At 52.2% G+C, this 22,194-nt stretch overlaps 1 protein-coding gene across 8 annotated transcripts in view; it reads left to right on the forward strand.

The window, feature by feature from the left end:
• Positions 1–22,194, forward strand: part of CTNNBIP1 (catenin beta interacting protein 1) — a 49,493-nt gene that overhangs the window by 14,110 nt on the left and 13,189 nt on the right. For 4 of the 8 annotated variants that reach the window (XM_070610881.1, XM_070610885.1, XM_070610883.1 and 1 more), the window contains 3 exons: positions 8,907–8,991; positions 13,743–13,861; positions 14,491–14,581. In XM_070610881.1, coding sequence (XP_070466982.1) covers positions 13,766–13,861; positions 14,491–14,581 — 187 coding nt within the window. In that variant the 5' untranslated portion in view covers positions 8,907–8,991; positions 13,743–13,765. Of the gene's footprint in view, positions 1–7,276; positions 7,449–8,906; positions 8,992–13,742; positions 13,862–14,490; positions 14,582–22,194 lie in introns of all 8 variants that reach the window. The other 4 variants (XM_070610884.1, XM_070610880.1, XM_070610886.1 and 1 more) reach the window with 2 other exon arrangements.

A 22,194-nucleotide genomic window follows, 5' to 3' on the forward strand; every position in this document is an offset into this window, starting at 1 on the left:
AGCCGGGGAAACTTCCTCCGGCTCCACGTTCCCTTCCTGTTTGCATTGTTCCTGAACCGCAAGAGGCTGGCAGAGCAGGCCTGCCAGGTACTCTTTCTTAGCTGTGAAAAGGTGGGTTTCACCCCTTTTGGGACTTGAAGAGACAGCGAGATCTGGGTAACCAATCAGGCCAAAATCACAGGATAAATTTTTTTAACCAGAAGTTCTAAATAGATGCCTTATACCAATCCAGTTACATCAACATTATATAATGTATACATTCAGACTCCTTCCATTCCTTGTCTTAGATTCCCTGAGGGGAGGACATTCTGGGGCTGGGGGCTTCCTTCGTGGTTCCCAAATGAATCTAACACAGGCTCCTCAAACCTGTTCATTCACTTAACCCTTTATGGAGCACCAGATGTGACGGGCAGCGCTGCTTTATCCATCCAGATTCTTCAGCACAGAGCCTATGACCTACGAGCTTTTTGAGGGTCCACAAAAATATTGGAGTCGTGAAAAAACTATATCACCTCTCTCTATGCTTATGAGTTCTATGAGAATTCTACTTAATGAGAGATGTGGGTCCATTTTAATATGTCTCTGAGAATAAGGCTTCCTGGGGCCTATGAGGGCCCTACAGCCACCCTGGGGCCTGCCCTCTGAGAGCTTCCAGTTTGGAGGTGGAAACATCACACAGACACCCAGGTGCAGTGTTGGGGCAGTGCTGTGATTGGGGGACATTTGGGCGGGTGTGCAAACACAGGCTTCAAGAGAGAAGGTAACAATAGAACAGTGAACAGTAAGGAGAGAAGGGAATTCTAGGCTGAGGGAACAGCAGATGCAAAGGCCCAGAGGTGTTGAAGGAGCCTGGTGCAACTGGTAACTCTGAGGCGACCCTCACCTTCGGTGCTATGGACATGGGAGCCAGACGACTCCTTGTTGTGGAGTCTGTTCTGTGTATCATAGGATGTTTAGCAACATCCCTGGCCCCTACCCAGTAGCATCCTCCCAGTTATGACAATCTAAAATGTCTCCAGACATTGCGAGATACCACCAATTGAGAACCACCGCTGTGCAGGGAATGCGGTGGACAGCTGATCTGACCACCTGCCCCTGCACGAGATCTCAGTGGAGGGAGCCCTTTCTTCTTGCTTCCTATCCAGTGTGCAGGTCCTGAGGGAGCTGGCTCTGGGCACGTCTGTGCCTGTCCTGGAGCCCTTTGGTTTCTGTGACATGCCTGCAGGTGCCATGTGCAAGAGTGCCCTGCGGGGCTTGCTCTGAGGGGGAGTCACACCACAGAAAGGAGGATGCACCCCCGAGGCCCTCCTGGTGCTTCCAGGCGCCCCCTTCCCAGCCTGACTGCAGTTTTCTGTGTTGATGCCTGTCCTTTGGTCATCAGGACAGCTGGGCAGAGCAGCCGCACTCTGGTTGTTGGGCTGTTTTGAATCAGGTCAGGTGGGTTTGATTTTAATGCTGTGAGAACCTTCACTGAAGGGCCTTCATCCGAGTGGTTCATACCTGGAACAAAATGTGCTGCACTGCTTCGAAGGGGCATGTGGCAGCTCTGAGCTAGGGGGTGTTCAGAGGGTAATTGTTGAGAGTTCCAGGATCACTCCTGTGCCAGCAGACCTGTGGCCAGAGAGGAGGAGGGCCTGTCTGTATTCTGGCTTCATAGCTGCTCCTCGCTCAAAGAGGGCCGGCGCTGGCTGATGTGGGGCAATCAGGATGGGTTACAGACAATTCCACACGTGTTGGGGGGCCTTTGGAGAGCACCTGCAGGCCTCTCTCCATCCCCATTTCCCAGTGACTTTTTAATGTTTTCTCAACTTTTAAATTTTATTTCAAATCTACAGAAGAGTAATAGTACAGTGAACACCACTAAGCCTTCACCTCGATTCACCAATGTTAACATTTTGCTGTATTTGCTCATGCATTCTCTCTCTCTGTGCATGCGCGTGCACACACATACACACGTAGACACACACACACTTTTTTTCCTGAACCATTTGAGAGTAAGTTGCAAGCATTGAGACATTTCACCCTCAAATACTTCAGCCTGTATCTTTTAAGAACCAGGATGTTTTCCGACATAACCATGACATAATCATCACAATCAACACATACAACACGGATGGGATACTGTTATCTCCCTATTAGATTCTCTCTAATTGCCCAGTAATGGCCTGACTCCTTCCCCTCTCTCCTCCCCGGATCCCATCAAGGACCATTCACTGTATTTAGTTGTTACGCTGCCTTATCTTACTTTCTGATTGACAGTAGTTTGGGTCTCTAGCTTTCTTTTTTCCTATAAAGAGGATTTTCATTTTAATTTTAGTTAAAATGTCTAATGCTTCTATCAGCTTCTGAGCCAGAAGGAGCTAATAGGATGGAGAGAAAGCACGACTTCAAATCCAGGCTATGTCACGTATTAGCTCCGTGGCCTTGAGCAGGTTACTTACCTTCTCTGAGCCTCAGTTGTCTCATCATAAAATGGAAATAATTCCTACTTTGCAGGCTTATTGTGAGGATTCAAATGAGACAATATGCTGACCATGACTGATGTTGTCCCTGGCCCTTAGAAAATGCTCTAGCAACAACAACAATTATCCTTGTTGTTCTGCAATGTCACCTGGCTTCACAGAGCAGGAAGGAGCTTTGAATCAGGTTTGAATTTGGGTTGGTGACCTCAGGACAAATTCCTTATCCCAGGCTCATCCCCTAAGAATGGCGCCCGTCTTGCAAACTCCCTGGCTCGCACAGCCGTCACTAGACCTGTCTTGCTCCTGCTGGTGGATCGTGGTTCAAGAATGCCGAGCCTGGCTCTGGACTGAGAGGCGGGATTTATTAATGAAGGTGGTTGCTCATGAGGCCCTAGCGTCTAGGAGGTTGCAGTTTACTTACTGAGAGTGGAGCTTGTGGAAATTCTCCCTGGTGCTCCAGTTCTGATGTTGCTGGAGGACGTGAGGTGCTGCCCAGTGTGGGACCGCAGATCAGGCCTCAGGCCTCCCTGCCTCTGCCTGGCTCTGAGCGCACTTTTATCCATTTACTTGTATATTGGAGAGCAGTATAGCATCGGGGTAAGAGCCCGGACAATCTGGGTTCAAATCCTGCCCCAGTACAGAGTAGGATGGACTAGCTGGCTGAGCACCTTACCTCTCTGTGTTTCCATGTCCTCATTTGTAAAACCTTTTAGGGATGTTTGCTGTGAAGACTGAATGATTCATATACGTGAATGGTTACGAATAGCACCTGGCCAATAGTAAGCCAGACTATGTGTCAGCTGTTTCTTTAAAGCAGCGTTAATCGGGTGACTTTGCCCCCCAGGGGACACATGGCAACATCTGGAGACATTCTTGGCTGTCACAACCAAGGGGGAGGTGCTACTGGCATCTACTGGGTAGAGCCCAGGGATGCTGCTAAACATCCTACACTGCAGGACAGTCCACACCGCAAAGGATCATCCGGTCCAAGATGTCAATAGTGTCAAGGTTGAGAAACCCTGCTTTAAAGCATCCCCGATGTTTTGGGGCCGCATGTGGAACAGGAAGTGAGGTCTTGTTCTCCCCGCCGCATAGCTCTTCACCCCTTATCATTCCTTTGAGCCAGTTTGGGGCTGATAGGTGAACTGGGAGGGAAGAAGGAAGAAAAGGAAGGTAGGGTATTTTAAACCTGAGAATTCTTTCTTTCTTTTTTTTTTTTTTTGAGGAAGATTAGCCCTGAACTAACATCTGCCACCAATCCTCCTCTTTTTGCTGAGGAAGACTGGCCCTGAGCTAACATCCATACCCATCTTCCTCTACTTTCTATGTGGATGCCTACCCCAGCATGGCTTGCCAAGCGGTGCCATGTCCACACCCAGGATCCAAACAGGCGAACTCCGGGCAGCCGAAGCAGAACATGCGAACTTAACCACTGCACCACCAGGCTGGCCCAAACCTGAGAATTCTTAATTGTTTAATTTTACTCCCACCTCTCATCCTGGAGCAAAAGTATAATTTACTTACATTGTCTATCACCTGCTGATCTTATCATTAGTAAGAGTAACTAATATCTACTGAGTGCTTGCTATGTGCCAGGCACTATGCCTAGTGCTTTCTTGATGTGTTATGTCAGTTAATCTTCACAGCCAGCACTTGAGGCAGGTGCCATTGTCACCCCCATTCTACAGGTAAGGAAACTGAGGCTTAGAGATGGGAAAGGCTCTATGCTGTCTGAAATTCAGCTCCTTGTCTTTCTCAAACTGCTCGCTTGTGTCTCCCCCATCTTGGTTGATAGGAACACCCACTTTCAGTTGCTCAGCCCCAAAACCTGGGACTCACCATCATGCGCCCCTTCTCTCACACCCCACACCATGCCTGCTGGCCCTCCTGGTGTCCTGCCCACTCTGCATCCCACTGCCACTGCCTCCCTTTTGCCTGGATTCCTACCACAGCCTCCTTACTGGTCCCCCCACTTCCACTCTCTCCCCTCAATCTCTTCTCTGTTTCTGAGTCAGGGTGGCCCTGCTAAAACCCAAGTCAGACCAAGCCATGCCTCTGATCGCAGCCTCACAATGGCTACCCTTCCTGACAGGCCAAAGCTGCGTTCTCACTGGTGGTCCATTCCCCTGCTCCCCCTCCTCCCTCGCTGCTTCCTTCCTGCCCCATCCGGGACCTTTCTTGCTGTTCCTCCAACAAGCGCCCCACACCCCTGGACTCCAGGGCCTCGGTTCAGCTCTGCTCCAGGCTTCCCATGGCTCACTCCTCACCTCTTCATGTCTTTGCTCAGGAAGGCCCACCTGACCACCTCACACTCCTGTTCTCCCTCACTCGGCTTGGTTTCTTATCATAGCACCTATCACCTCTTCCATATCACACTGTGTACCCATTGATTAATTTTTGTTTATTTTATTTTGTCTGTTCTCCCCTCTCACGAGAATGTGCATAGGGATTTTTGACTGTTTCTTCAGTAATGTATCCCCATACATAATAGGTGCTCAATAAATTTGTTGATTGAATGAATGAATGTGTTCCCCGAGGCTACACGGCTGATAAGTGGCATTGCCAGGATGCCAGTTGTTCACCTTCACTCATGTTGCTCCTTATTCCCAAAGTGCACCCCCCACACCCCATCCCAATGCACAGTGGCTCCCAAAAGTGCCCTAGATAGTTCCCAGATCTGGTCGGTCACCACGTTTTGACTCTGCCTCCAGAACACTTAGCACATATTCACGGTGGTACCGACTGTCTGAAGGATGAATCCACTCTGCTTTCCAGCCCTTGCGGGCTTCTCCATGGCCTGTGGAGTCCCATCGAGCTGTTCAGCGTGTCCTCGGGGGCTTCATCGACAGACCGGGGAGCTCAAGCCAGGCCTCCCCACACCCCTTCCTGCAGCCACAGTGGCAGTCCAGGCTCTCACACTGCTCCCATCCTGCAGTTCCATCTGCCGAAGTGTCCCACACCCTCCCATCCTTACCATCCCTTCTCCGTCGCTCCTGACAAAAGCCCGGCTCTCACCTGGTCCTGAGGAGACCTCCCCTCAGCTCTGCCCCAGTCTTTTCTCCGCACTAAAGCCACAGTGATCTTGTAAAGCTCACACTCTCCGTGACTCCCCAGTGTTGAACACCTGCCCTCACCTCTCTTAGAGACGCACCTGGCCCTGCGCTGGCTCGCCTTGAGCCCGTTCACCTTGTTCCCAAGGCCTCAGCCACACCTCCTTCTCCAGTTTTTCCAAAGACCCAATCTCTTCTTGCTTTAGGACCTTTACACAAGTGTACCCCTGAGCAAAGAAGTGGTCCCGCCCAGCGTCTCCTCATCCTTCAGGTAACAGCTCAGAAGTCTCTTCCTGGGGATGCCTTCCCCCAGGGCTTGGTCAGGCTTCCTGCTCTGTGTGTCTCAGGGCACCTTGCATTTACCCTTGGAGTCATTTATCAGCGTGTCTGAGGATGCATTTACCTGGATGTGACTTGATTAGCATCTCTGTTCCCTGCTGAGTGGAGCCCTTCGTCACAAGCACACCGTGGCTGTTTGGCTCACCTGTGTATCCTCAAGGCCCAGCACAGGTCCTGGCATATAATAGATGCTCAGTAGTTGTTTGTTCAGAGAATGTCTGTTCCCTGTGCCTGCAGTGCCCTTTCGCTTCTCTGCCAGCAAACTCCTGTCATCCTTTAAGACAAATGCTTCCTCTTACTCTGCCGCTTCTTACACCGGCTCAAGGCCCTGGGTCTTTTTCCTCCTTCCTCTGAGCTACACAGGGGGAGGTGCTGGGCATGGTACATTACATGTGGTTGGCATTCTGGAAGTGTTTGTGTCTTAACCTGACAGATCTTTTTCCTCATTGTCACGTATTGCTGTGTTGTTTTCCATTTGCCTTGTATAGTGTGGTTTCCTCAGCCATTTGCTCACCTCCTGAAAGGCAGGCTCAGTGTCATAGCCCTGCTTTTGTATCTCCCGCTCCTAAGCCTGACATGGGGCTGTGTACAACTAGAAAGATTCTAGTATATCCTTCTTAAAACCATGCAGTGTCTGCTTAAGGTTATGGGGCCCTTGGCACTTTGAGAGGCACCTTGAGACCTCCTTTTTCTCATTCCAGACTGCCTATGTAATTTGGGAGGTCCAGTGCAGGGCCCCTTATTCGAAAATTATGAAGAGTTTCAGGGGCCGTCCCGGTGGCACAGTGGTTAAGTGCGCACATTCCACTTCAACAGCCCAGGGTTCACTGGTTTGGAGCCTGGGTGCAGATATGGCACTGCTTGGCAAGCCATGCTGTGGTAGGCATCCCACATATAAAGTGGAGGAAGATGGGCACGGATGTTAGCTCAGGGCCAGTCTTCCTCAGCAAAAAGAGGAGGATTGGCAGCAGATGTTAGCTCAGGGCTAATCTTCCTCCAAAAAAAAAAAAAAGAATTTCAGGGGCCGCCCTGTGGCCGAGTGGTTAAGTGCACGTGCTCCACTTTGGCAACCTAGGGTTTCGCCGGTTCGGATCCTGGGCGCAGACATGGCACCACTCGTGAGGCCATGCTGGGGCAGCGTCCCATGTAGCACAACCAGAGGAACTCACAGTTGGAGTATGCAGCTGTGTACTGGGGGACTTTGGGGAGAAGAAGAAAGGGGAAAAAAAAAGATTGACAACAGATGTTAGCTCAGGTGCCAATCTTAAAAAAAGAAAAAATTTTTTTTAATTTCAAGATGGCGACAGCAGAGCGTTAAACCGTGAATGGAGCCCTTCTCAGCTCCCAGGCCTCATGCTCCTGAAGCCAGCCCTGGTCTTGTATCCACCAAGGGAAATATGGTAGATCGTGATTTCCTTTTTACAGATGGTGAAATGAAGGGCCCAGAAGGGCAGTGACCAACCTCAGGTTGTACGGCCAATGCGCGACAGAGCAGAACCAAGAATAGAATCCAGCTCCTGCAGCATGCTTACCCCCAGGGACTTTGAGCCTCAGTTTCCTCCTCTGAAAATTGGTGACATTGACCTGATCGTAAATGGCAAGTAGCACAGTTGGCCATGAGTCCCTGGGGCCCATCGGAAACACCACAGCATCGCTTTGAAGTCTTCTCTTACGGTCATGAATACAAAGTTCCTCTCTGCTTCTTGGAAGGATCCGAGCCCTGTAGACAGTAGGAGGCTAATTGGCTGTTGTGGTAGTTGAAGAAATTAAAGCCCCTCAGAAGTGGGAGAACGTTGTCTCTTTTCATCTCTTTTTGAAGGAATGTGAGGACTTGGTGGAAAGTTCCCCCAGGGTTCCTTGGCATTTTGGTGCTTTGATATGTAGAGGAATAAAAGAGCAATTAATTGCTATAAATGTCTGTTCCTGTAGGGATAGTCTGAGGGTGGAGGGGGTGGCAGTGGTGGGTGACGGCTCTTCCATCCCAGGGCCATCCGCTGGTGGAAGGGGTACACACAAAGAGACCCAGAGGTTGGAGTGGGCCGTAGGGCCACCTGTCGGAGAGGCTTTTGGAATCTCAGTTTCCCTGTAAAACACATTTTCCTCAGCCCCTGGGGTGAGCAAGCAGCTTTCTTTGTAGAAATCACTGAAGACAGAGAGGTTTCCAAGCTCCCCTTGGTCCTGCACCTCCCTCAGAACAGGTTTCTCAAAGTATTCTCCTCAGACCTCTGTCCTCACCGCAAGGCTGAGAGCTAGGCATCCACCTTTAAACCAGGTGTCCCGAGGTCTGTGCACAGCAGTGGACGAGATGGCCAGGCTGCATGGGTGGGTGGGGCCCCCGCCTACTTCTCTCTGTGCCTCCCAGCCGTCTGCCATCATACTCCTGCCAGGTTAACGTGCAGAGGACCTGAGCCATGAGGTTGCATGTGAGAAGCAAAAGAAAGGAAGACAGTGTTCTCTGATTCCTGGAAGAGTGTGTTTGGGGCAAGCAGACATGTGGGCAGGCTAGCAGGTTGTAAATTATCGGTATCTGTTTTGTGTGTGTGTATGTTAATGTTTACATACACAACCACAGCTGTTCACCTAGCACACAACAAACACAATGCGCGTCTGAGCACGGAGGAGGTGGACACCCCGGTACCTGTGCCTGTCTCGTCAGGCCCTGTTTGGTGGGTGGAACGCCTTCTCATGCAGGTGCAGGACTTGCCCATCAGCTGTCCCGGAGTGATTCACTCCGGTCCTCAACGTCTCTGAGCGCAGCTTTCAGTTGGATTTGGTGACTAACCCAAGGGGTGGAGGAGAGTGTGTGCTTGACCTGCTTTGGCCGGAAATGACAGGCGAGCATAGCTGAGTCAGCACCTCGTCCCAGAGGTGTTGGTGCGAGTTCCCTGGGCTGGCCAGACACACAGGTATTTCTGGACTGCGGCAGACCGATTGCCATGAGCTTCCCGCCAGCAGTCCTGTATCTGTCAGCATGGGGCGTGTGCTCCAGGTTCCACTCTGGCAGCCTTTGGGCCCCTCCTGGCTCCTCCCATGACCCGTGTCTGTGTTTCCACAGGGCCGCACCTTCCTATTTCTCCCTGACCACAGCCCGTCTGTCACAGTTGAGCACCTGTTTGCCTGAAGTTAATTTCCAGAAGCAGGTAAGGGCCCCTGGGGAAGGACTTCTGGTAATGTGGCCATAGAACGCTGTTGGGGAGGGGACCTTGGGGACAGGCTCCAGGGCCGACTGTGAAGTTAGCTCATCTCATTTCCTTTCTCCAGCATCCCGAATAGTGCTCATTTCTTCAGCCGTGTGGGTTCCTACAGCGAATTTTGTGGTACTGCTGATCTCTTTTAGTCTGTTAAGATGTGTGCAGTCTCTGAATTAGTATTTTATGTAAGTTCTATGAATCGTACAATCGACATTGTGATTTTTGTGCAATGTAAACATTGTACAAATGTAAATGTACATTTTTTAATGTAGCATTTAAAATATATCACAATTTCTTAAAAAATGGACAGAAGACAAGTGCTGGGACCCATGGGGCAGAGGGGTGGTACGTCCAAAGGGCTCCCTGCTGTCTGGCCCAGCCTGAGATTACTCAGTATTTTCCAAGCAGGTGCAAGACCACCCTGGCTATAAATGTGTATTCCAATGTATATAAACGTGGGTGTTCAAACAGCATTAGCCTCAAGTTTATAAATAAAAATGAGTGCAGGTGGCTATTTGTATTCAGGGCCACTCGTGCCTCTGGAAGGGAGGCTAGCTTTCAGAGCTGTTTATCAGAAAGTCTGATGGCTGCATGTAACACTCAGCAGTCCTGCTCTCCGGGTCCCTCTTGCACTGCCTCCCGATTCTTCTAGAGTGAAATCAACTGCTTCAAAGCTGGAGATCATGTGCTGGTAGAGATTAGGTCCCTGCAGAGCCTGGCAGGAGCATGGTATCTTACATATGACCTCAGATGTCTCCCGGAGAACGCAGTGTGGCCTCTCAGGTGACGGGCCACATTTGTCACTTTGTACGATCCTTCCCAGTGGTTGGGAGCCCCTTCCTCACTGTCCTTCACCAGCCAAGCGTCTTTCAGCAAAGATGCAGGCTCAGAGCCAATGCGGGGGGGGGGGGGGGGGGGCGGGGTGCATCTGTGTGTCTACAGTGAATGTATGTACCTTGGTTTCTCTCAGTTGCATTTGTCCCAATCTGATGTGACTTTCTGGAATCACACCCACTTTTCGCAAAGCACATGGATGTCTACAGCATAATGTATAGCCACAGGCCTCTCCCCTTCTCATTCCTTTGGACAGTTGATAGTTGCCTGTTATCTTCCATTTTGGGGCTCATTTATGCCTTTCCCTAGTTAGCTTCCAGAATGTTATATCTTAAGAGAGGGAGCAGTCTGTCTCTGACTTGGGCAGTTAACACAGAGGTTTTCTTAGGATTTAGAATGGAAGCATCACCATTTTGGTGATGGGATGTTTATGGGGCTTGTGGGGAGACCATAATTGAGAAGCATCGTTACTTTTGGTTCTTACAACTGAGGACTGAATGAATACTTAGTGTGTCTAAATTAGTTCCAGTTTGGACTTATGTGACTGAAACATATTTTAATGGAGACCAGTTCTTGATCCCTACAGGAGAGAATAACAATTCTCAAACGAAGTTGATCTGATGCTTGTCAGAATTGTGATGAAAATTTAATACATGTTTGCTTGGATAGGCACCAAACCCAAATACACTTTAATATGCCTGTGGCACACCAGTGACTGAAATGTCTGTGTTGTTTGGGTTGATTATGATTTATGCTCTTCAATTATTAATTTTCTTCACATGGACACCTGTGATGTAGATTCTGTTTAGGACGGAATTATGTAACCCAGTCATGACGTTCTCATCCATTAGGATTGGAGTGTGAAGGCGGGAGTGTGTGCTCATGGCCACGTTCTACCCCAGATCTAGCCCTCAGTGTTCCCACTGTCAGGCAGCAGGATGAAATCAGCTCAGGATAGAGCTTGAAGGATGCTAGAAGACGAGAATTTTTAGAAATGACAGGAGTCTTCCCCAAAGCCAGAAAACACAGTTTGAGAAACCATGTCTGCCAGGGAAGTGTGCTAAAGTGGGAGTAACCCAGCCCCAAAGAGCCTTTCAGAAACCAATGACCACACCATAGGCCCATGGCTGGGCTGCCTGAGTGCCCCCTAATAATCACAGCGTGAGTGTGGGAGGTCACCGGGAATAGTGAGGCTACAATGGCGGGGAATGATGGAATGACACCAGTCTCTACAGGGTGCTGAGCATAGGAACGTTCAACAGAGCAAAATTCTGTAAAATAGACCTCATGTGAGATGATTCACACACACACACACACACACACACACACAAAATCTCTCTGTCTGTCTGTCTCTCTCTCCTGTTGCTTCTGAGTCCGCATTTCTGTTGGAGGAAGCCTGGCTTGTCAGGAAAGGACGGCGAGGAAGGGGTTCCCACCCACTGTGAAGCCAGGACCCTAGGTCCTGGGATGCGCAGCAAGACCAGATACGTGTCCTTGCCTGGGTAGAGCTGGGCCCCTGAGTGAGTGAATAGATCTTGCGCTGGGGCGCAGGACTGGCGTGTGGTTTGTGACAGTATGATCAGAATGCGGGCTTGAACTTGATGGGCCTGCTGGGGACAAGTGGAGTCGGGCAGCACTGAACTCTGGTTCTTTTGTGTGTGGTGACACCTAGTGGCCAGTCACTTGTCTCCCGTGCTGTCTTTCACGAGGAGAGAATCCTTGGACACAGGACAGAATTGGATGATTTTTACTCCTAGAAGCCCTAACTCCCAGTTTGAAGGCCTTACGGGGAATTTCAGATTTCCTCTGGAGAACGTGAGAACCCAAGGCACTCAAATTACTCGGGAATGAGAGTCCTTTGGAAAAGCTAAATTTGGTGATGGAGACCGTATTGATACTTTGGTCTCTTTCAACACGATGACATTTGGCCCTAAATTGATGTGGATGTTGTCAGGGTTGGGGGAGCCTGGACATCTCAGGCTGCCTCGATATTCCATCCAGCCATCAGGCAGCATTTGTTAAGTGCCCGCCAGGCGTGGTGTTTGGCTGTGGGGAGACAGGGTGAGTGAAACAGATGTGGCCCTGGCCTTCCAGGCAGCCAGGGGAGAGACAAGAAGCAAGTGCGCCGACCAGATGCTTTCAGAAAACTGAGGCGAGACAGGTCTGTGTGACCGAGAGGGTCTGGGGTGGGGCCCAGAACCTGCCTCGTTTATGCTGTCAGGAAAGGATTCCCTGGGAAGGCGTCTAAGTGAGAAAGGTGAAAAGGACACCAGTGCAAAGGCCGCTGGGGGAAGGAGCTTCTTGGCCTGTTCTAGAAACAGACTGGGGGCCAGGAAGGCAGAGCAGCAAGGGGAGGAGGGCGGAGAGGGAGTAGGCTGCCGGTGTGGGGTCCTGGCAAGGACTGTATGATGTATTCTGAGGTAGGTAGGAGTGGGAGTGATGTCATCAGTTCTGGTTTTTTTTTTTTTAATCATTCTGGCTACTTGTGTGGGGTGGTGAAGTTGAAGAAAGTGAGGAGGGGTCAGCGTGAGGAGAAGTGATACCCCAGACCTGAGCTTTCCCACTCAGCTGTGCTAGGAAGTTGGGGTTGTCCCCTCTTTCCGGGCTACCAGTTGTTCCTTAGGCCCTTTTCTGAGCCCAGAGGTGGCAGGGGGCAGACAGTAGGATAGGGAGCCTGGGGCCTTACTGGCGGAAAGGAAGGCCCTGAGAGGAGAGTGTGCCACATCAAGCGTACAGCTGCAGTGTAAGCCCCAATTTGCCAGCTTTTTAGCCTATTGTGTGGCCTTTTAGGGCAAGATCTCCTATTAGGTTATGGGGACTGAGCAGTTGACGGGGACCTCCAGGGAGGCTGCTGCCCCAGCTCTGGTGCATTTCTGAGTGCACCCTTTACATGGAGAGCAGCCCTGCCTGGGAGAGCCCACTGGTCCAGGGCTTGCTGGCCCCTGAGGGATGGACAGTGTGAGGAGAGTCCTTGGCACACCAGCCCAATTCCCTTGGTCCTCCGAGTGCAGCTCCTTGGCACCGGGGTTGCTGAGGCTCCACCCCCACCAGCTGCTGCGTTATTTCTGACTCATCCAGGAGTTACAAGTGTGTAACCCAAACCCCTCCACACCCAGCTGCCTCTCCACCAGCTCCTCCTGGAGAGAGGAAACCTGGGGCTTCTCTCCTGGGACCTTTCTGCAGATCCGGTCCCTGCTGCACCTGGACATAGCTGCTGCCTGCAGGAGCTGCCCTTGGACAGGTGGGGTGGGCCTGTGAGGGTGACGGCAGTGAGCCTGGGTGGGTGCCTGTGCCCCACAGCCCTGGCTCCTCCTCTCCCCATCGAGGGACTCCTTGGAACCCAGCCCAAGAGCTGGCCTCTTGAACTTGTCAGGGGCTTTTGCAGAAGGAGCTGTCTTGGTGTTTGGGGGCTGGGTACTGATTCCTGGTTTCTCCAGCCAAAGGCCCCAGCCAGCTGCCTCTGATCCTGTCACTTTTGCTCCTTGTGGAAGTTGCTTGCTTTGAAAACCTGGGACACTTTGGGCTTCATGCAGCACATGCGCTGTGACTCATAACAGGAGCCTTGCTGAGGGGGTGGCAGGAAGGTAGAGCTGACCGGAAGTCTGGGTCAGCTCAGTCCCCCTGGGCCTGACAGCAGAGGGTGCTGGTCGCCAGTGCCTGCTCTAGGATATAGCCGCCTAGTCAGGCTGGCTGGGGCCAGTGGGGGTGAGGGAGGAACGTGCAACTCGCCACCTGCTCTGGGCTCTCAGAAACAAGACCCTGAAGCGTTGTGGGCTGCCTGACAACTCCTGCCACGCACCTTGTCTGTATCTGGGTATGTCTCATCCTGACACCCCCCCACTTCGGTGCTTCTCCTCACTCTGCAGGAGTCCCCAGAGCTGGCCAGGGGATGAACCGCGAGGGTGCTCCCGGAAAGAGTCCGGAGGAAATGTACATTCAGCAGAAGGTCCGAGTGCTGCTCATGCTGAGGAAGATGGGATCAAACGTGAGTGCCTTTGGGGTGTTGAGCAGCAGGCACCCCAGGGAAGGTGCCTGATGCAGGCAGAGCAGAGGGGCTGTAGCCACCTCCTGTAGCAGCCGTGGTCTGGGGAGGGGGATGCTGGGCCTGTGGTTTGGCTCTGTAGCTAATTCATGTGGCACAGAGCCCAGCATGTCCAGTTCTTCCACCCCCGTGGGCTCAGTCTTCCCACCCCCATCTGAGTTTGGGCCAGGTGGGTGAGAGTTCTAAAGGCTCTGGCCCTCCCTTCCTCCCCTCTCCCACCCCTGAGAGTCTTCTCCCCAGGAGGCGTCCGAGGGGCACTGGGCAGGATAGGCACCGAGAGGGCAGCAGATGTGTGGGGGCTTTTCTCAGAAAGGGGGGTGCTCGCCGAGCAGGGCCTGTCTTCCTGCTGGCCCTGCACTGCACTAGAATCCAGCCTCAGATCTGATCCCAGTGCCGAGGCCTGTGGGCCCATGGACCAAGTTTCACGGGGGGAGGAAGTGGGCAGGAGGAGATGCTCGCTCTGGAAACAGAAAGGTCAAATCTCAGGAATAGAGGCTTGGGGAGCAAAGGAGGAAGTACCTTCCGGGAGCCGGTGCATGCACCCCTCACCTGCAGCTCTCTCACCCTTGCAGCTGACGGCCAGCGAGGAGGAGTTCCTGCGCACCTACGCGGGGGTAGTCAACAGCCAGCTCAGCCAGCTGCCGCAGCACTCTATCGACCAGGGTGAGTCAAGGGCCAGGGCGGCCAGCCATGCCACTCCCAGGGCACCAAGTTGTGGTTCCTTTAGGAAGCGTAGCTCCGGGGCAGACAAGGAGGGGCTGCAGCTCCCTCCCATCCACAGAGCTGAGCCCCAGGTGGCAGCAGCATCTAAACAGGAGCCTCCAGCCTGGCCCATCTCCTTGCCCAGGTGGGAGCCAAGGACCCAATCTGGTAGTGGTGGGATCCCTTTCTTGGCCTGAGGAAGGCTAGAAAGATAGGTGTCTGGGCCCCCTGTAACTGCAGAGGCTCTGGTTGTTGCATTTCCTCTGGCTTGACCTCTGCCCACCGAGCACCCTGTCCAAGGACAGTGAAACCACCCTTGTGTGCTAGGACCTGGCCTTGGCTCTGGCTACACTGGGGCCAATGTGTTCCTAGTTGTGCCTAGAGGGGAGGCCCCAAGGGCCCTGGAGGTCTCCATTTGCACGCGGGAGTTATTTCTTTCCTGGGTGCCTTCAGCCAATCATGATAACAGCAGTGGGCAGCATTTGAGTGTCTGCTGTCCAGCAGGTGCCTGCTAAGTGCACACATCACTTCATGAAATCGTAGGTAGCTACTGTTTGTATTACTTCCACTTAATAGGCAAGGACACTGGGGTTCAGAAGCAACAAGTCACCGTCTGTCCTAGAGCAGCAGGAGGCTGCTGGGCACTTATGGGGCTTCCCCTTTCTGGAAGGCTTATACTGACCCTGCAGCCTGGTATCCTGACCAGCATCTCCATCTAGTCCTTTCCTTTTAGTTTATGCTTAGTTGGAATTGTTGGCCATAAAATAGTGCAGCCTGTGGCGTGTCTGGTATGAGTGGTCCCAAAAGGAGAGTGCTGAGGGCTGTGTTTGTGATCCATGAGGTCGAGGAGGAGAGCAGGTCTGGCACATGGGGCTGCTTGTCTTGAAGCTGCCCTTGTTTTCCTGGATGTGGCAGGGCTCTGCCCTGGCACAGGCCCAGGTTCCTGAGCTCTGACGCTGGGTGTGACCCAGCCTGTGCACCTAACTCAGCAGAAATTTACAGGATGTCCCAGTGGCCAGGCAGCTCCCTGGGAGAGCTGCTCACTGTGAACAGCTGCCTGGACTGTACTCATCCTGTTCTGTACCGAATGTGCTGTCGGCCAGTGGCTGGGGAGGAGATAAGGGGGTGGAGTCTGCCTCCACCCCACCCCTGGGAGATTTTTTCCCAGAGAGATCTTTTCTCTTCCAGGGCTGATGGGATTTCTAGCATGAGTCCCTCTCCCCTGGCTTCTGAACTGTATCTACCTGAAACCCTCAGGCTTCTGAGTCCCTGGGCCATCATCTTCTCTCCCACCCTGGTTTTGTGTCACTGAGTTAACCTGAATTTGGACCGGCATGGTAAGAATTCCTCTAGCAGAATGCTTTTAATGGAAAAATCATAAGTTGTAGAATTGTATGTCACTATAGAAAGCAACAACACATACACCCCACACACACACAAACACTCACATACGAGTATAGAAAAAAAAAGCTAAGGAATATACACCAGGCTGTTAATAGGAAATTTTGATAGAGGATTGAGCTATATAAGGGACTTTGACTTTCCAAGTCACACATTTTTGTAAAACATTTCTTTTGTAATAAGGGGAAGTTTAGAAAGTGTTTTTAAGAGAACCGTTTTTATTTCACCTAGCTAAACCAAAAGTTGAGAATAAAAATGAGCTCTATTGAGTTGTTTAAGGAGGTCACGGTGGTTTTACCTGGCCTGAAACTGCTGAGCAGTCAGGAGAGAGCCGTAGGTGGGTGGGTGTGACCCTGGGATCCCAGCCCTCCTGGGCATGGGATCTCCACGAGACAGCCAGGCCGGCCTCAGATCCGTCTCTCTCTAGGGAGCAGGCTGGAGCCAGGGGAGAATCTCTGGGGAGGCTGGTGTCGGGAGTGGTTCTCTGCTGCTGGGGTGTCCTGCATACTGTCCCTGGCCCCCACGGTCACCTCTGAACTGAACCACACAGGAAGACACGCATGCACGCGGCAGAAGGCCCTGAGAATCCTCGTGGACTGTGAGCTGGAGAGGGGAGGGGGTGGCCATGCCTGCGAGAGCTTCAGAGGCAGTGTTATTTCCTTTGTGTCCCTAAAGACACCACAGACAAATACACAATAACAAGAAAGCAGTCAGTCCAGTCTCTCCCACTGTGGAGGCACAGCCCTGAGAGCAGCACCCTACGTTTCTGCCCAGGCTGTGGGGCCACATGGGGCTTGGCTAAAATTCTAGCCTGCCCACCTTCTCTGTCGGCACAGCCAACCACAGTCGATGCACAGCATTGCTTCCAATGCCTGGGACTCCAGTGTGAAAGGCCCCCAAAGGCCTGGGAGCAGTCAGGGTGATGGGCATGATGGGCTGGTGTGAGCGCCTTCTGCCACTAGGTGGCGCTGTCTTTCAGTAAATGCCCAGAGCTCGCCTCTGCGACTCTTACCTATGCTATTCCCAGGGACAGAAAAGATTCCTCCAGTTCCCGTCGGTGGGGGCCCTGGGGCCACACCACCAATGAGACAGAGCTTGGCATTGGTCCTGGAGTCCCACCCACCACCCTTAGACCCGTAGACACTTCCCCTCCAAGGCTGGAGGGGTCTGGTACCGGGGGCACTCCTTGCCCTCCCCAGACCCAGGCAGGAGAGCCGGCTGGGCGTCCCTTGCCCACTGTGGTCCGGTCTGTGCCCAGGCCTCCCGCCTTCCTGTTCTTGCCTTGGTGAATGTGTGTCCAGTATCTGCTGGGTCCAGGCAGGTGATGGGGACCCTGGTGCATGGGCCTGCACCTGGGGCTCACTAAATGGTTCCAGCAGAGGGACCCAGTGGCCCCCAGTACTGAACAGTGGACCCACCTGGCCTGTGCTGGTCTGAAACATCCATGGCAGCCTCCCTTGTCTTCCATGATACTCCTCCCTCTGTCTCTCTCCTCCCCCTTTCTCCCCTCCCTCTCCCTCTTTTCCCTCCCTCCCTCCCTCCCCGCCTCTCCCCTGCCACATTTTCTCCCTCTCTGCTTGTTCCCCATGTGAGCTCCTCTTTCCCCTTCATCATGCTTGCGTTCTCCATGCTTCTGTCCTTTCCTTTCAGTCCTACACGCTCTCCCTGGGAGCTCACCTATGCTCTGGTCAGCGCCCTCCAAATATGCACCCTCGGCCCAGGCCCCTCTCCTGACCCCCAGAGCTTTATGTTCACCTCTCTACTGACCATCTTGCCACAGACCTTCTACACTTGGCAGATCCAGATTCATAACAATAACACAATAACAAGAAAGCAGTCAGTCCAGTCTCTCCCACTGTGGAGGCACAGCCCTAAGAGCAGCACCCTACGTTTCTGCCCAGGCTGTGGGGCCACATGGGGCTTGGCTAAAATTCTAGCCTCTCCTGGCCCCAGAATCTATTCTACCGTCTCTATTCTCTGTCATGACGAATGTACCAGCAAATGTGCAGAGTCCCAGGACCCACCCTGACTCCTCTCTCCCCCAGGTATGTACTAAGTTACCACGCCCTTGGGATTCTCCTGCCGTAAAGCTCCTCAAACCTGCTTTATCTTCTCTCTCTTCATTTGAGCCCCCACTTTGGTCTGAGCCCCTGTTAATTCTTACCTCGATCGCTGCAAATGGCTTCCAACTGGCATCTTAGCTTGTCATCTTGCCCCCTCTACTGCACTTTCTACCCCATAGCCGGAGTGACTTTTTTTTTTTTTTTTTGAGTAAGATCAGCCCTGAGCTAACTACTGCCAATCCTCTTCTTTTTGCTGAGGAAGACTGGCCCTGAGCTAACATCCATGCCCATCTGCCTCTATTTTATACGTGGGATGCCTACCACAGCATGGCTTTTGCCAAGCGGTGCCATGTCCACACCAGGGATCCGAACCAGCTAACCCCAGGCTGCCAAGAAGCCAAATGTACACACTTAACCGCTGTGCCACTGGGCCGGCCCCTAGAGTGACTTTTGAAGGCTACGTTAACAGGTGTCTCCCAGACTTAAAATCTTTCAGTGACTCCCTACTGCCTTGAGGATAAAATCCAGCCCTCTTAGCATGACAAGCGAGACGCCCTGTCCACCCCTGACACCGTGCCCTCATGCACCATAAACAGCCATAGTGAATGGCTTTCAGCTCCTGTCTCCTGCTGGCCTTTCTGCCTCTGTATTTGCCCCTTGGCTGCCAGGAGCTCAGCCCTGCCCGCCCCGTCCCCCTCCCACGCCTCCCCCAGGCCTGGCCGGGCCCTCCTCTGATTTCCATGCACCCTGGCTGTGCTGCTGCCCACACTGTCTCCCGGTCCATCTCTTGACCAACTCTGAGCTCCTTGAGTTTAGGACTGTGGCTTCCCGCTTTGTTTGTGTGGGGCTGCGCCCCGCTGGGCTCCAGTATGTGCTTGCACAAAAGAATGGAGCAAGCTTTGAGTCCGGAAGCCCATGGTCCCCCACAAAGGCAGGAACGTGGAGCCAAATCTCTGAGCGCTTGTTCCCTAGCCCCCAAGGGTGGCAGAGCAGACCTGACAGCCAGGCAAGTCTTTGAACCAGAGGAAATCAATACGTCTCTGGAAAGGTCGCCTTGCTGAGAAGGCCCAGCGGGAGCTCCCAAAGCAGGTGACAGAATGCTGAGTTCATTCCTTTCTTATCTCCGGAGCTACTCTTTCACTAACACATATTGGTCGTTTCTCCTGGCTATAAAACAGTGCATAGTCATTGTAGAAAACTGGGGAAAGGTAGAAACAGCAGACGCCTAAGGGATTGAATCCTCCTTCATAGCTATAATCACTATTCCCTTTTGTTAAATTTCCCATCAGCCTTTTGAAAATATGCATGTATTTCCATCATAAAGTTGGGACCATACAGTGTAAACCTTTTATTTATTTATTTTTTTATCTTTTTATTTTTTATTTTTTTTTGAGGAAGATTAGCCCTGAGCTAACTACTGCCAGTCCTCTTTTTTGCTGAGGAAGACTGGCCCTGAGCCAACATCATGCCCATCTTCCTCTACTTTATACATGGGACGCCTGCCACAGCATGGCGTGCTAAGCAGTGCCATGTCCACACCTGGGATCCGAACTGGTGAACCCCGGGCCACTGAGAAGCGGAACGTGCGAACTTAACCGCTGCGCCACCAGGCCGGCCCTAAACCTTTTAATATCTATTTTAACATCCGTGTTTTACTTAGAATAATTTTACAGTGTTCTTAAACAATTCTCAAGAAAGCATTTTAGCAATTGCATAATATGGAGCCATATTTCTGTGCTGTAAGTCATTGACTGATCTTTCCCATTGGATGTTTGTTTCTCATTTTTGCTATTAATTATAATAACAGCAGACATTTACTGAGCTCCTCCCATGTGCCAGGTTCCTTGTCAAGCAGCATGCAAGGGTTACCCCAGTGAATCCTCACGACAGCCCTGTGAGGCAGGTGCTATCAAGGGCCCCCCTCTCGAGACGAGAAAACAGGCCCAGAGTGGTTGAGCGACATACTCAAGGCCGTGGAGCTGGTCAGTGTGGGTCCAGGGTGTGGCACACATTGAGCATCCCTGCATGTAAATCTTCATCTTCATCCTTTATTTTAAGATAAATTCTAGGAGTGGCTTACAGGCCATATGCATTTTTAAGCAGGACAGTGTTTTACTCCAGGAACAAGTGTGATTTCGGCAGTGAACGTGGTTATTTCAGGAGGACACAGAAAAAAATGTTGAGTTTTCTGCTGCCTTTTTATTCTGGGCCCTTCACCTGCAGGTGCCTTTTAATGTGTGGTTCTCTGAGAGCTCCCACTCCCCTCCTGCTCCAGCTGTGCACAAGGGACAGGGTGCCCAGCCAGTGCCAACTCCAGGCCTCCAGTGCACTTTGCAAAGGCCTACCTGTGGCCAGTTGCCTGCCGAACGGTCACATTCATGCAGTGCCTCGTATAGGCCCTTGTCCGGGTGTCCCGGGACTATGAGGACCCGTCTAGACGTGGCCCATCGTGTTAAGGAAGCTCTTGTCCTGTCTCTGCTGAGCAGCCTCCCAGGACATCCCCTGGTCTCCCTCTTCTTGGCCCTGTAAGTCATGGTGCTGGCACAGTGGTGCCTCAGGCTGTTCTAGCCTCCATCTGATCACACTTTTTCCAAGAGACTTTCCAGGGAGGGTCCCCAGCCTGGAGCCAGCTGGGCTGTCTCAGGGCTCTGCTGGCTTTCTCCCTTGGAAGCCAAGGCTGCTGCCTCAGGGTTTGCTTCCAGAGAGCCTAAAATAGGTCATTTGGTCTCAGGGTTAGACTGCAAACCTTGTTAAAACAGCTGTGGTCACAGGCAAATCAGCAGGGAGCCAGTGCCTCCAAGGGAATGGCCCACCCGTTGCACAGCATTTCACAGTTGATGAAGGGAGTGCTCTCGTCTGCTCATCACCTCACTTGACCCTCTCAGCGGCCCACAAGTGAGGGTGCTGGCACCATCGTCTCCATTTTACAGCCAGCGTTTTTCCTGGAATCCTCTCCCACACTCTTCCAGCCTCTGCTCTTTCACTTCCTCCATGCAGCCCTCTCTGATCTCTCCCGGGGCAGCTTCTGCCCCTCTTGCTCCTGAGCTCCCTGTGATCTTTCCTTCTCTGTAGCCAACATCACATTATGTCAGGAGCCTCTTGGGGCCAGGGTCTGTGCCGTCACACATTCAGCCCGTAGTCCAGTGTCTGGCACAGAGGCAGGTCCTGTAAGAGGCTCCTCTTCTGTGCCAGCCTGCTGTACTGAGTGGACCATCTGCTGAGGGTTCTGGGTCCCCTCTCTCCCAGTGTGAGGCTCCAAGGCTTCTCCCGGAGGCTCCTGGCGATAACAAACTCTGGACTGAAATTGCAGTCAGGCCCTGGGAGAATTCAGTCTATGGGATGGGAAGCTAATCTTTTTTAACTTTAATCAACACAGGTAATGAGAATTACCTGTAACCCAATAATGATAAAATTGAACAAAAAAATCACATATACATTGAAGCAAAGTGAAAAATCAACCAGAACTTGGTATATGATAACTTGTGTCACAGAAAAAGAAAAAAAATCCCAAGAACGGGTAAAGAATGTGCTGAAATGCAGGGCCAGTTGCTCAATGCGGCATTCTAGTTCTGGGTGGCGGAGGGCGGCGCCGGCCCTTCCTTCACCCGCGCAATGGGTTCTCTTGTTTAGAACTGAGAACAAAGGCCTCAGAGCCCCTCCTGCAGCCCTACATTGACTTCCCATGAGAGGCAGGCCTGTCTGGGGGAAGAGCGTCAAGGTGCCGCTCAGTCCAGCAGTGGGACATTAGTCTATCGGTCTGTGTGGCAAGTGACGGTCCCCGCCCTCGAGCCGCCGGGTCAGCAGGGCAGACAGACACAAGAACAAATTTGTACAGAACTTTGGGCACATAGATCAGAGTATGACTAATCCTGAGGGAAGGGAAACCTACCTAGAAAGCCACAGAGAAGAGGTGCTGTTTGCCTGGGCCTTGAAGGATCCGTGGGGATGTGTGTGTGGGCAAAAGGGGGAGCAGGATCTCGCTGGCCGAAGGAGCCCCTGGAGCCTGCCCGGCACGTGCGAGTGTTGAGTGTCTTCATGTCCCCCTAAGAGACTGGTGTGGCAGTTGCGGGCAGGTGGCAAGTGGCTGGAAAGGCAAACGGGCTCTGGACA

Source organism: Equus przewalskii, chromosome 2, assembly GCF_037783145.1.
Source record: "Equus przewalskii isolate Varuska chromosome 2, EquPr2, whole genome shotgun sequence".
NCBI classification, from domain to species: Eukaryota; Metazoa; Chordata; class Mammalia; order Perissodactyla; family Equidae; genus Equus; species Equus przewalskii.